We start from the raw sequence: 14,977 nt of genomic DNA on the forward strand, positions 1-14,977 counted from the left end.
GGTGCCAAATCTGAACCCAGGACTCACACCCTTTCCCAGAGTAGACCAGGGTTAAGGGGCTACCTGCTCCAGGACTGGCCTCGTCGTCTGACTCCTCTGGTCTCCCAACAAGTCACTGCCGAGAGGCTGCAAGGAAAATCTAGTTCTGTGGGAAAAACAAATCCAGAATTGATTTGGTCAGCGGAGGACAGAGCCTGAACCAAGAGGGTCTTTTAAAATGGTCACAACTCCCTTAAAGGGCAAGAGGCCTCAAGAGGCAGCGTGGTCTAGTGGAAAGACCACAGGCCTGGGAGTCAAAGATCCTGGATTCTAACCCTGGCTCTGCTATGTGTCTGCTGTGTGACCTTGGGCAAGTCACTTTACTTCTCCATGCCTGTTTCCTCATCTGTAAAAATGGGGATTAAGTCTTACTTCTTCCTACCTAGACTGTGAGCCCCATGTGGGACAGGGACTGTGTCCAAATGGATAACTTTGTAGAGATCCCAACGCTTAGAACAGTGCTTGACACAGAGTAAGCCCTTAACAAATACCATTATTATATGATTTAATTCTGTTTTTCTTCCTTAAAGGCCTGGGGCTAAGTAAACAAATGTATAATATAAACACTGACCTAGAAACCAGGTGAATAGGGCTAGAGCCACACGTCGGGCTTGTTAAACAAAAAGGCTCGTCCCAGCTTCTTCTTGACTACTGGGAGACAAGGAAGACAGAATCCTGGGATTATTCACCGTAATAATGTATGGATGTCACGCCCTACCTCTTGGAGGCCACAGAAGCCCTTAGCTCCCCTGCTGATAATTGTTCCCGGGGCTTGGACCCACCACAGTCTGACAGCCATTCCGAAGGGACGAACACCAGCCCAGGCACCAAGGCAGTAGGAAGTGTCCCAGTCAGCTTCTTACCTAAGCACCGAAGTTGAGGCCCTGAATCCGAACTCACCGGTCCAGATCTGAAGACAGTCAAATCAGTAGGCCTGAGAGAACAAGACGAAACTATGCCATCATTTGTTTTGGACAGGTTTCGCACGAATTACCCACCCACCATTTGAGCTTAAAGACATGGGGGTGAATGCGGGGGAGGGAGGGAAGGGAAACTTGGTCTTCCCAGAACAGGTTTTCAAGGTAAGTGAAGACCTGACTAAATCAAGAGTTGTGGGCTTGAAAAACGCTTGTGATCCCTAAAGGTTTGGAACCCACATGGGAGGTGGATGGACAATATAGGATGTAGCATGTCTGTTTTGAGAGGATGTAAGGAAGACTGAGCTGACTCAGCTCCCAAGGGAATGGGTCTGCATGTGTATGCCCACTAAGTGAAACTCTGCAGAATGCCCAATTTCTCTTGGCTGCCCCACTTGAAATTTAAGGAAAAAGGGAAGGGTACTCACCCAGCTTGATATTGCAGGCAAGCAGACGCTGTTATTTTCAGGAGATTCCACAGCCCAACTTCCGACATCCCATTGGCCTGATCACTCACCTGACCTGCCGGCTGACCAACACCTGGTTCACCTGAGGTTCAGAAGGTCCTGTGCTCCCACCTTCGGCCCTCCATCGGCCCCAGAGTGGAAAGAAAGGGAATACACATTCCCCCGACCTCCCCCGCTGCTTCCCCTCCAATCAGGTGGCAGGAAGCATTTTGAAATATCTTGCCCGATTCTACCCAAAGCTGGAGTATGTCTCCCAGGAATCCGCTGGCCCCCGTCCTCCCACCTGCTCTGGGTCCCGGAAACAAGGGCGCCACTTCTGGGCCATGGGATATGGTAGCGGGAGCCAAAGCAGAGGGAGGTGGGTGTTGCAACTGACCCAGCCGGCAGAAAAATGCCTGGTGCCGTAATGGCAGTGAGCAGGGGACGGGCACCCAACCTTTCCCCTGGCTACTGCCATATGTGAGCAGTAGTCCCAGCACCATAGGAGGCCGGTAGCCTCGGAGGAGGGGGAGCCACAGGCAAAGCAATTCTCCTCCCCTGGTATGGCATGCCCCACCACTTGGGAGATGCCTAATACGGGTCACGTGTGCAGACATGCATGGGCCAGGCCGAGGCCCCAAGCTCAAGAGCAGTAATGTGCTCCCCAGGACAGGGCTTGCTGAGAAAATCCATTCAGTGGCTGGCTCTGCCCACAGGCCACCAGCCCCAGGGACATCCGGGAGGAGGGGAATCCCGCCCGGGGCTAGAGGACGCAGGCAGGGGAGAAGGCAGAGTGAGGCTGGAGACCAGCAGGAGCAGGGGGATGGCGGCAGGTCCGGGGAAGAGACAAGATGGGAGGCCAGGGAGGGAGCAGGGGTGAAACAGAAGGGGGAGATGGTCTGAACCCCTCTCCACTCCCACCCCCCACTGAGGGCTGAGATGAGAGTTGGGGGGGGGGGGTCTAAGAGGAAGGGAGGAAGAGGAAGAGGAAGGGGAGCTCTGCACAAGGACCACCTGTCCCGCCGCCCACTAGTGACCGGGCAAGCACTGATGGAGAGCGAGGTGAGCAGCAGCCCCCGCCAGGTGGAGATGGGCTGGACTCGGGACCCCTGGGCACCTGAGTGACCGATAACTTGGTGGCTTCCTCCCTAGGCCCTGGCCCCTTCTGACAGAGTGAGTAGCTGCAGGGGGCAGGACCCAGATGGCTGGACCTGGAAGGAAGAAATGCTCTCTCTGAAGGAAAGGCACAGCAGGGCAGACCAGCAGTCAGTAAATCTGGTATTCCAGCCCCGGCCCTGCCCCTGTCCTATCTTGCTCTTTCCCGCCCTCAGCAGTCCCCATCTTCCCCTCGCCCCCACCAGATTTCAGGTTCACGGCCCCCAAGGCACTGCTGGTTTTTGCCTACGTGCTGCCTTCCCACAGCCTATGCCAACCTGGAGGGCTGCCCTGTGGCGGACAGAGGTAGCCAAGGCTCCGGGCCAGGTTTTGTAGAGAAAGCTTAGGCCAGATCAGCGCTGTAACTACCTAAGTAGGCACCCGGGGCAAGAAAGCAAGCTTGCAGCCCTGCCGATACGTTTCATTCCTTCTACTGAGATTGAAGATTGCCAGGTGTGTCATTCGCCCGGCTGCCCCTCCTCTCCCCTCCCCTTCTGTGGCCAGACTTGTCCTTGGGGATGGACGCCAGAGGTGACTTGGGGCTCTTGGGCTGGCGGGTGCCAGGCCTGGGCACCGAAGAGAACAAAAGTGCCCTGTGACTGCTCTGGAGTTGGAGTCTAGGATTCTAACCTCGGCCAAGGGGAGGCGGTCGGTCGAGAAAAGGGTGGAGTGGAACTTTCCACAGACAAGAACCTTCCAAGTGCCCCGCCCCGACTGCCCTCCTCCTTGGAGCTCTGGGAAACGAATGCTTTGGAGAGGGTCTCTCGGTTTTCAAAATAATAATGATAATAATGTTTGTTAGGCACCTACTACGTGCCAAGCACTGTACTCAGTGCCAAGGAAACAACGTATGCAGACCTGACACAGTCCCTGGCTCACACTGAGGCTGACAGTCAGCAAAGTTTCCCAGAGTCTTCACCTTCCCCAACCTCTCTCTCTACTCTGGAGACAGACACAGGGGGCCTGTCACTCCTACTTCCCATTTCTCCTTTGCCGGAGGCCCCCCTGAAAGATCCAGACTGTCCTTCAAGCCTCTCCCTTCTTCCCCTACTTGCCTCCGCCCTCCCCTCCACAATGACCAAGCTACTGTGTCCTCGGAAACCTGGTCCAGGTGTGAACATTAGAGCCATCACTCAAACCTGGAGGTCTCTTCAGAGGCTGGAGCTATGCTCCCTACTATTGTGTCTTTGCTGGGGTGACCACTGCTGTGGAATGCCCTTGGGAAAGCCCCTGCCTCACCTAACGTGACAAGCATGGGCCTGAAAATCGGGAGATCTGGGTTCTAATCCTGAGCCCTTTGGCTGCTGTATGACCTTGGTCAACTCATTTAACTTCTCTGGGCCTCAGTTTGCTCATCGGTAAAATGGGGATAAGATACCTATTCTTCCTCCCCTTTAGACCATGAGCCCCGTGTGGGGCAGGGACAGTATCTAATCTCATGACCCTGTATCTAACATAGCAAAGTAAGTTTTGTTGTTTCATTGTTTTTGTTTTCTGTTTTGTTTGTTTTTGTTTTATGGCATTTCATTCAATCATATTTATTGAGCACGTACTGTGTGCGGAACATTGTACTAAGCGCTTGGCAAGTACAATATGGCAACAGATAGAGATTTGTTAAGCGCTTACTATCTGCCAAGCACTGTTCTAAGCACTGGGGAAGATTCAAGTTTATCAGATTGGACACAGCCACTGTCCCACACGGAGCTCACAGTTTAAGTAGGAAGGAGGAGGATTTAATCCTCATTTTACAGTGGGGAAAACTGAGACACAGAGAAGTTAACTGTCGCCCATGGTCTCACAGAAAACAATTGGCAAATCTGGATTAGAACCCAGATCCTTTGATACCCAGGCCCCATGCTCTTTCCACTAGGCCATGTTGCTTCTCAAGCAGTTAAACATCACAGTTAACATTATTATTAATATTTCTACTATTATGTCCAGAGTCAGCACTTAAACACCACAGTTAACATTATTATTAGTATTACTACTATTATGTCCAGAGTCATTCCCCCCAGTACCCATCATTGTCAGCGTGGTTCCACGGGGAGGATCCCCAGACCCATCCCTACCTGATAAACGAGGGGTGTTTCACAGATTGGATGTTTTCACTACCCAGAGGTCTGAGGGCAGGAGATCTGGGTTAGAGACATCAAGTCCAGTGGTCTGAGTCCTAGACAGAATCTGGGTGGCCCGCACAAGCCTGTCCGTGTCCCACAGGAATCCGGAGATTCCTGCCGGTGGGCCAGGTTGACCTCTCAGGTTGCAGACTCCTGAGGTCAGGGGAGTGGGAGGGACTCCCCAAAATGCCCAAAGCACCCGAAGGCAGTTTATGCTCTGGGCAGACCCAAATAGGGAGAGCCCAAGAGAGCTCCGAGGGCCAACCGACCATGACCGGGCCAAGAATCGCCCAGGCCGAGCTACTTCTGTTGTTGCCTCAACAACGCCAAAGCCATCGACCCTCAGCCTCAGGAAGTACATCCCCCGCCCAGCCATGGCAGAGGCAGCACCACCACGTGCTAGCTGGCCCAGGGGGTCTCCTTGCCAAGCAACCCCAGTTCTCCAACCTGTCGGTGGGGCAGACGGGGAGGGAAAACATCTGCATTCACCAGAAGGGGAGAGGGATGATCCATCTCCCATCACCATCCATCACCGCCAGAGCTCAACTCCACCTGGGCCAGGCAGGGCACGGGGAGCAGGTGGGCAGGCACACTATCCTGGCTCCCTCTAGAGTGGAAGCTCCTTGTGGGCAGGGAACTTGTCTACCAACTCTGTTGTATTATACTCTCCCAAGCACTTAGTACAGTGCTCTGCACACAGCAAGCGCTCAATGAATACCATTGATTGGCTCCAGAGAACCAACACCTCAAGTTGGGGCCCACCAGTCTTCCCAGGCCCCCAACACAGCTCACATCCACCAGCCCCAGGGTTACTAACAGGTCAGTTTAATACTCGGTTCACTCTCATCTGGATTGCTTTTTTTTTTTTTAACAATCGTACAACAATTATTTTAAAACCTTTTTTAAAATAATACTGCAATACCTGAAGTGGTCCCACCTCAGCACCCTCGTCCTTCCCACCCACAGTGGTAAAAAGGCCCCTCATTTGGTTTGTATGCAAGCGTCGAATACCACGATGTGCGGTCAAAATCGCCATCGGTGCAGAGAGGAAAAAAAAAACAGGCATCAGCCCAGCCTCCATGGAGAAGAAACCCATGGCCAGGAAGCGGCCAGAGGCCCTCCCGGTGACACGTACTCACCCAGGGCAGCCTCCAGAGATGATTCCTGTCCCACGGGACCCCAGGAACGGAAGGCTGTGGGCTGGGTGTCAGCTAGTCCCAGAGGGACACGCTGGATCATCTCCTCCTTTGAGGGTAGGGATCGTGCCCACCAACTCTATGGTATTGTCTTCTCCCAAGTGCTTAGTATGGTGCTCTGCACACGGGAAATGCTAAATAAATACCGTCGATTGATTGACCTCGTTTGGTTTGGCAGTCAAGGACAGCAGGCCACGTCAGGGTTGATACTGTCAACCAGTGCCCTCCCTTCCTGGTCTTCCCAGTGGGAGGCTGGGTTGGAGGAGACAGCGGTGTGGGAGAGGATCAGTCCAGAGGTGGGTCAGGGGCGGGTGGGAGGCCTGGGAGTGGGGCGGAGGGGGGTGGTCTGCCCTCTCAAAGGAGATGGAATCTGGACTTCTGATCAGCCTCCTGCTGATCTCAACCCATCTAGAACCCTGGCCTGCACCTGCCACCCCTGCCCTTCCCCCTCACCTGAGGGTGGGCGGTGGCAGCGTGGGACCGATGGGGGTGGTGGGGTGAAGCCAGGTTGTGGGGAAGAGAACAAAGAAGGAGGGTGCAGGGAGAGGTGAAGGAAAAAACGTGGACAGAGCAGAGGTCTGAGGAGAGACAAATCCCCAAACACCAGACAAAAACAGGGAACGTGGAAAATCCCAAATAATACCTTTGGTCCACTCTTGTTATTTCTCTCTGTCCTCCTCTTCCTTTCCCTCTTCCTCCTCTTCCTTTCGATCCATGAACATCCATCTCAGCGACACCAGGAGGCATATCCACACACGCTTTCTCTCTGGCTGCTTCTCTCCCTCTCTCCTGCTCCACCCCTTTTCCACTAAGGTTCGACCCAGGATCCCAGATCAGATCCAAGGAGAGGGCCCACTGGTGCTAGACAGATTCCCCTGCATGAGGCTCCAGGAGGCATGGCAGGACGGGGAGGAAATTTCCCCTCTTAAGGTATTTAAACAATGAAAAAGTCCTGCTACCCCTTTTGAGGGCATGGGGGGGTACGGAAGGATTGTGGTCCAGCCAGAGTCAAGACTGTAAAGCGAGGGCTTCCCCAAGAGGCCCCCCACACACCAGGGAGGCCCAGCCCCTTCAGCCCAACACTATCCCCCAGTGACAGCCCATGGCCCCCGAGAGTAAGAGCCACACAGGAATGGCCGAGAGTCCACAATCTCTCGCCCCCCAACCCCGGCCCATCCTGCTCTGCTAGTCTGAGCAGCTGGGGTTAATACTGGCCGCACTGTCACTTGCCTATCCAGAGTGTCTGCATCCACTGCACCCACTGGTCCCGGCTCACTGCGGGGCAGAGGGGGGTCACGCATCCACCGGTCCCAGCTCAGTGAGGGGGGAGGAGGGCTGGGAGGAGGTGCCGGTGCTGTAGGTCATCGGGAGAAACGATTTGTAAAATTAGACAAGTAACAGAACGGGGTGAGCAGGAAAAAACAGCCAGGAGCTTTGAATGGTGAAGATGAGCTAAACCACTGAGGTGGAGGAATTGACCCCTCCCGTAGCCGAGCTGGACCTTGGCTGCCACCAGCAGGCCCAGGGCGGCTGGGATGCCCGAGGCCCTTGTGGAAGCCCTCGATAACTTCATGTGTCCAGGAACGAGTAAGCTTTCAGCCCAGGGAACCAGCACAGAGACAAGCTCTGGGACAACCTGCACCAGGGAGCCAGAGGTGTCCCGGGAGGCGAGGGGCCCAGCCGTTGGCCTGGGGCAGCTTGGGGAGGACCCCTGCTTGAGGGATCTCGATGGCCCTATCAGCTCAAGGACAGAGGCAGAGGCGGATGAATGCTGGATAGAGGTTAGATCCCGGTGGGAGGGTGGCAGAGGGGAGCAGCCTTCGACATCCTGGCTCTGGGTGACCCACGGGGCTGCCCACCTGCCAGTCAGCCCCTCCGGGGAGACCTGGGTCTCGCAACCCTCTCTGACCTGGCACAGGCATGAGACCCTTCCTGGGGGACATCCCCACCTGCCTGGAGCGTCCGCTCACCGGGGCCTCGAATGACGCTTGCAGAAAGAGGCGGGCGACCGACCGCAACTGACTATCCCCAGCTGCCGCCACCGAGCTGACGGAAGACGGGGCCTAGCCTGAAGCCCGCGCTCCGGCCCGTAGCCTGCGGCGGGCAGGCCGGGATGCCAGTCGTGCTTATCAAGAGTCTCGCGCTGTGCAAGTCCCACAACGGGGGCCGGGTTCCGCCTTGAGCGGTCCCAACGGTCCAATAAAAGAAGAAAAAGAATGACCCGCCGAGCCCAGGTGCCGCTTGTCCCTCCCGTTCCGTGGCTGCCGCCGCCCCGCCCCCCACCCCACCCACCCCCCGCCCCAGCGGCCGACCCTAGTTGTCCTTGGGGTCGCCGTAGTTGTTGTAGAGGACGCTCAGCGTCTGCTCCTCGCACGTCTTGCGGAGGTCCCGGCTGAGCTGTGACCAGTCGAGCCCGTAGGGCTTGATCTCGCTGTAGCGGCAGGCCAGGAACTTGAGGGAGGCGCGCTGCAAGCTGATCCGGGGCTCCCGCAGCAGCACGTGGCACCAGGCGCTCAGGTCACCGAGCTGCGACAGGACGAGCCCGGCTTTCCTGCAGCCCCAAGGGGCGGACGCAGTGGGACGGCACCGACCGGGCAACAGACCGGTGTGCATGGGTGGGGGGACGGAGGGATAGGGAGAGAAGGCAGTAGAGTGGGGCGAGACAGGGAGATGGAGATGGGTGGACCGTGGAGAAGGGAAGTCACAAATGACAGAAGGGGCAGAAAGAGATGAGAGAGTAGGTGAAGAGCGTGTGTGACAACAGTGGCCGCCCCAATCTGCAACTCCCCTGAACCCGAGCGCCCCCAGAGCCCTGAACCTGGGGTTTGGGAGCCGAGTGCCAGGCTGACCCCTCTGCCAGGGGCTGGGTGGGTCGCACTTCAGCCACCAACACCACGCATTCCTGGCCCCGGCCACCTCAGGCTCCTTCCTGAGGAGGGGCCGCCCCCGAGGGCCTCGGGGAACGACTGAACCCTGAGCTCAGCAGGCTGTGTCGGCCCCCCACGGGCCCTTTGGCAGCAGCCCCCAGAGCTCGGTGCCCACCCACTGTTCTACAGGTGCTCTCGTCAGGGCCAATTCCGGGACAGGGAGCCAGGTGGCCGAGGGAGGCCAGGCACTGAAAATAAAAAAGGCCAGACTGAACGGCAACTGGCACTAAATCTATAGCACTCAGACCTGAGGGCAAGAGGGAAGACTGGTTGAAAAACCAGGCTGCAGTCTAAAACCGGACATCTGGCACCCAGCCAGGGATGAGTGGAAACAGGCTGCACACTACGTTCTTTTGGGTCTGATGCTCTTCTCCAACCCCAGGACGGTCCCAACTCCCATCAGTTCTTTCCTTTTCCGGGCCGCATGAGGGCCCAGATCACCTCCCATTGAGTCACGTGGGTGACGAGAGTTAAAGAAGAGGACCTGAGGCTGGCCAGCCTTTTCTGAAGAGTCCCAGGGCCCTGTCATTTGCTTGATCATTTTGCTTGACCGATTACTCCTGCACAGGGCCCCGCATGTTCTGCCCAGCCGGATCCGGCCTGCTCCTAGCCCCTCTTCTCAGTCTGCCACCAGGGCTGAGGGCCTCATCCACTCTCCTCCCACCACTGATGTGAGTAGCTGATCCTGGGGCTGCTCTGGCACCCAATAGCTCAGGGCCAACGGGGTCAGTGCCCTGACTCCAAATGCCATACAATCCTGCACCAGCCCTACCTGGCACCTCCTGGGCTTGAACGCATTCTCTGCACCGGCACCCACGGTCACCTCATTCGGCTGAGGTGCCTTGGGGAGCCTGTGTGGGATCACAGGTCTCACTCAGGCCAGTCCAGCTGCCCATCCCGGGGGGAAAGGGGGAAGGCCAGGGCCGGCAGAGGAGCAGTTTGCAGCCTTGGGACTTCAAAGACAGATGAGCCAGGCAGGCCAACAAACAGCGGACTGTCTGGCTAAATTCCATCCCCTGCAGATGACCTGGCTTCTCCCCCAGCCCCTGCCCAGGGATGTGGCAATTCTACCTTTTGCCATCAGCTGGGATGTTCCCTGTGATGGTCAAATGAGAGCTGCTCAGCAATGCCCCTCTCCCGCTGAAACGTTCCCAATTCCCTTTGAGCGACGGAGCCTTCACCCTGACCGTGCTCTGTCTGGATGACAGAAAAGCCGGACCACGGTACCACGGGCAGGAGGCATTCTCAGATCTCAGAGCAGATGCTCGGGATTAGACCAGCCAATGTTGAGCAATCAGGATCGGTCCAGGACCAGGTCAAGACCAGAAGACACAAACACATCAGTGCTGGAGTGCAGAATGCCCTTCCTTGGACTACCCGAGCTCGGGGAGAAGTGCCCCCTGCCATTCAAACTGGGCAAAGCTACATTCCCAGAGGTGTTGCTGGAGCTGGGGAATAGAACCCGATAATCAGCTGGCTTACCTGGGGCCCAGTTCATCCTCGCAGCGCCAGGTGAATTCTCCAAAGCTCTCGTAGTGCTGGTTGTAGTGGTAGAGGACCCGGTGCAGGCTGGGGGAACCGAGATCTAGTAGGGTATTATAGGCCGTCTGCTGCTCCTTGCCGCTGGTGTACCCATTGAACAGATTGTAGATCTTGTCTGCTATTTCTGAAGGGGGTGGGGGGTGCAGAGAAAGCAGGGAGTGAGCACAGTAGTGGCAACGCTCTTTGACAATCGTACTTTTCGAGTGCTTACGGTGTGCAGAATACTGTACTAAATGCTTGGGAGAGTACAATATAACAGGGTTGGTAGACATGTTCCCTGCTCACCACCAGCTTATAGTCTAGAGGGGAGATAGACATTAACATAAATAAAGAATATGAGCATAAGTGCTGTGGGGCTCAGGGAAAGGTGAGTAAAGGGTGCAAACCCAAGTGTAAAGGCTGAAGCAGAAGGGAGTGGGAAAAGAGGAAGTGCAGGCTGGGCGGGGTTTTTTGGCTACTGAAGCTGCCCTCATCTCTCCTGGAACCAGCCATGGGCCTAACAGCTTCTTCCCGAGCCCCAGCCAATCTGCAATTTTGCTGGCCGTTCTCCGGGGACGTTGGCAATCCCGCTCAACGGCACTGAAACTGGGGATAAGAAGCAGGAATGCCAATGGGAAACGTGAAAGCTCTGGGTGGCACTGGATGTTTTCTACTCTTGTCTAGCTCCTCCAGGCTCCCGAGCCAATGGCTGTTGCTTAAGGGATAATTTGACCTGCATCGGGGCCTTGAAGGTCCTGGACGAATCCCCCGACTGGTGGCTGAGTCAACTCTCAGAGGGTTTCCCAGAGTGGGGTGGAATGCGATGCATTTTCAGGGTTCTGTTTTGGATTTCGGAATCAGGGGCAGGCAGGATCCTTCTGGCTCTCATTACCCCCATGGAGTAACCGTCTGACGATGGTCTTCCCTGGCCAGAAACTGGGTGTCGTTAAGCCGAGAGCTTCGGGGTATAACCCCTCCTACATGAGGCATTGGCCTCAGGAGCCCAAGGCCTTGGGTGGCCATCATGAAAACCCACCCAACACCCCAGAAAATGATGGATAGGTTCACAGGGGTACAATGGGCTCAAGAGAAAGTTCTTCCACACTCTGGACCACCAAGATGGCAGTCGTCCCATCCCATGGAGACTCTTAAAGAAATCTGGGGCAGGAGATCTGAAGGTGCCAAAAGGGAAAGAGGTGGTATGGACAGTTTGGGGAAACTGAGTCATGCTTCCATTTCCTAGAAGGAAAGCGCCCATTTGACAGCCCTAGTACAGCCAACTTTAGGGCTGCCTTTAAGAAAAGTCCCTGCCAAGGATGGGCACGATGGCTTTCTTTCTATGGCTCCCTGCCTCTGCCCCACCTGGGTTCAGGGGATGCCACTCAAACAGTCTCAAGGGCTGGCAAATTCTCCATACCTGCCTGCCAGGGTGCACCGAGTAGCTGGGGTTAGTCCTGTCACGAGCAGAAGGTAATTTGGAAATTATGAATGTTCAAGCAGTAAGACCTGACTTCTTCCTAGACGATTAGGAGCTGAAGGTCACGCAGTGCTCTGCACATAGTAAGCACTTAACAAATACCAACATTATTATTTGAGTCACTGGAGAGGTAATTTCCTCTCACTATTGGATTTAAACTCAGACCTGGGTGAGTTCTATTTGTGATCTCCTCACGGGAGCAAGGAGAGTCAAGCGAATGGCATTGGAGGAGATCTGCTGGGTTGGATGAATTTGCCAGGATGCTCCCCCTCCAGAGACTTCAGTCTGAGTCTGAATTGTAGCCTCCCAAGCACTTAGTACAGCACTCTGCACACAGAAGTGCTCCATTGATTAATCTCCCTCTAGTCGAGGTGTGGTGGAATTCAGTGAACAATCCCAAGATTTCACAGTCTGCTCATTTCCAGACCAGGGAAGTTTAACATCCTCAAACAGATGCTGCACCCCTCGCCCCACCAAGATCACACTTGCTCTTCTGTGAACCTAATATCTGTCTGCCCTTGTATGTGGGCGATATAAAGTCCACACAGAGTTCCAGATGGGCCTGCCCCTTTTTCTTTCCACTCCCTTAGCTTTCCTAGATCTTCTCCTGTAGGTTATAACCATCCCACATTGCTCTGCACACTGTAAGTGATCAATAAATACAATTGAATGAATCCCCACAGCCATTTCACACCCAAAAAAGCCATGGATTCAGAGATGTCATTGAACCCTGCCTCTTAATAGGTTGTGAAAATTTACATAAAACTGGTACTAGCTGTGATCTCAGGGGAACTCTGAATTTTTTCAAATGGAAAAAGTCTCCACTTTTCTCCTCGATTTGTTTTCTTTGCTTTATCCAGTTTTCTGCCCATGACAGAACATTATTCCCTTCAATCCCATGAATACGCCATTATTTTTTTTGAAAGAACAAAACCTTTTTAAAAGGCCATTTGAAAACTCACTGGCTCCCCTGTACCTGTCCTTTTGATGGGAGACTCCATTGGTTCCCCTCTGCCACAAGCTCAGTGACCCCTGCAAAGAACTCCAGCAGATTGATGAGGCAATGGTTTCCCTTTACAAAAACCATGTTGCCTAACAAATTGTGTTTTCCAAGTGCTCCCTGGTCCTGAATTTTTTTTTTTAATCGATTCTACACCTTCTCCGGGTTTAGAAGTGAGACACCAATTTACAATTTCCAGGTCATGTCTAGAATTTCTCTTATAGAGAGGAGTTTTGGTTGCAATCCACCAGTTCAGAGGCCATTTGCAATGAAAGGTTACATGCTTTTGCCTTGAGCTCCATGGTTTCCCTTCAAAGTTCCTTCAGAACTTAAGTGGATGCCTTTCTCACTCCCAGTGGTTTGTTTGCATCTGAAGTTTATCTGTCTGATCTACAGAAAATTTTAATTTCACCTGGTCCTTCTGACAGGCCTGAGACGAGGAAAAAAAAATTGAGTTGGGGAAACTCTCTCTCATCATTCTCAGTAGATAAAACCCAAACAAAAATACATTGGCCTTTTCAGCTGTTTTCACTCACTTCTTTTCCCTAAGGTGGGCAAATTAAAGCCCTCCTCTCTCTCCCTCACCCGCACTCCCCAAATAAACATAGCATCTGATCTATGTGGGCCCATTTTCTTATACATTTTCCCCTTTCCTTTGGATAACTGTGGGAGCCTGAGGATTGGGAGGAGTCAGGGGTAAAATCCATTCCATGAGATCCAAACCGAATGCATTTCAGCACAGGCAGGGAAATGTAAGCACTCAAAGGGAATTGAGCAACTGGAGGTGGGTACAAAGAAGGGTGACTAGGATAGCCAGGGCCATCCCGATTCCAGGCTCTTTGTCCAAGCTTGTAGAATTGCTTTGGCCAGTCTAGAGTCATTTAGGACTCACCAGCTAAACCTGGACACTTGCCAACCAACTTTCTCTCCAGGATCACCAAGTGGCTCCATGGACTCCCTACCAAATTCCTGCTATAGCTCCCTGCATGCTGTGTTTCTAGTATTAGCTTTGGCATCCTTTATGGGGCCTCTTCTTTGACCCCACTGATTTCCTGGAGGCAGCTGACCTACTGTCCTTTTGACCACCTTTCCTCGCAGAGGTGAGCTTTCTGTTTTTTTATGAGGGACAAGGGCTAATCTGAACAATTATTTTGTCAGTTGACCACATCTGGGAAGAAGAGCCCTTTGTAGGAATGCCAAGATCCCCCAAGCCCATGGCAGAGAGATTTCTGGGGGCAGGTTTGAGCAAGGAAGCCATCCGCTCTCATCCAGCCCCCATCTCTAAGGCCTTGGCCACATCACCCGCTTTGGGAAGAGTCCCGGCCGGGGCCACCCCAGGCTGCCCTGGGCCCAGCCTGGCAGCCGGTACCTTGCGCTTTCACGTCGTCCACCACAGGGCAGGGGGTCTTGACCGTCACATCGCTCGGCCTGGAGCGTCTGCCAGTGTTGTCCACTCCCCACAGGGTGAACCTGTCCGGAGTGAGAAGACCGCCGAAGTCATAATCCCAGAGCGGACAGCCCAAGCCCAAGCGAGTGGTGGGGGCGCAGGGGCCACCTCCCACACCCCGACCCCAAAGCATAAATATACCCTCAAAGGAGGCCCCAGCACCTCCAGGCTTTGGGATGCCTTCGGCGGTGAGGAACAAGCACCACAGCATGCAAGTTAAGCCTGTGGCCAAGCCTCTGACGTGTCCACAATTCTGTCTCCTGACCCAGCTGGATGGTCTGACTTCAATCCAGGGTGCTCTCTGTTTGTGATCAGCTGCCCTCCCCCAAAACGCCTCCACCTTGGGCTGACCTCAGGTTGTGGTGTCAACTGCCACCGGCTCAATGGGGATGCCACACCCCTGGGGAGATGGAAAATGTAAGGGCCCCAGGTTTGGGGTGCTGATGGCAAGAGACAGACGAGAATTCAAAGCTTCTCCCCCATCACCCCTGGTTTACGCCTCCAATGGAAGGGGAAATGAGGAGGTGCCCCCAGGAGGCCCCATGACTCCCCCCATGGCTGGCAAGAGCCAATCAGAGGAGCTTTTACTCACATGTAGGTAGTGTCAGGCTCCAAGCAGCGGATAATCAAAGAGATGGTGGTGAGCTGCTTGTCGGGCACTTGAGATGGCATAGCACAGGGTGACTTGGCTCCCGAGATGATGTCATCCACAAAGCTGAGCACAGTTTCTGGCCA

The 14,977-nt window shown here is 54.5% G+C and overlaps 1 protein-coding gene across 2 annotated transcripts in view; it reads right to left on the reverse strand.

Moving 5' to 3' along the window:
* Positions 1-8,167: 8,167 nt before the first annotated feature.
* Positions 8,168-14,977, reverse strand: part of ASTN1 (astrotactin 1) — a 151,130-nt gene continuing 144,320 nt past the window's right edge. For both annotated transcript variants that reach the window (XM_029080583.2, XM_029080582.2), the window contains 4 exons: positions 14,835-14,970; positions 14,165-14,265; positions 10,280-10,463; positions 8,168-8,421 (listed from right to left, as the gene is read on the reverse strand). In XM_029080583.2, the coding sequence (XP_028936416.1) occupies positions 8,184-8,421; positions 10,280-10,463; positions 14,165-14,265; positions 14,835-14,970 (659 nt within the window). In that variant the 3' untranslated portion in view covers positions 8,168-8,183. The remainder of the gene's footprint in view (positions 8,422-10,279; positions 10,464-14,164; positions 14,266-14,834; positions 14,971-14,977) is intronic.

The sequence above is a fragment of the Ornithorhynchus anatinus genome, chromosome 16, assembly GCF_004115215.2.
Source record: "Ornithorhynchus anatinus isolate Pmale09 chromosome 16, mOrnAna1.pri.v4, whole genome shotgun sequence".
In the NCBI taxonomy this organism is placed as follows: Eukaryota; Metazoa; Chordata; class Mammalia; order Monotremata; family Ornithorhynchidae; genus Ornithorhynchus; species Ornithorhynchus anatinus.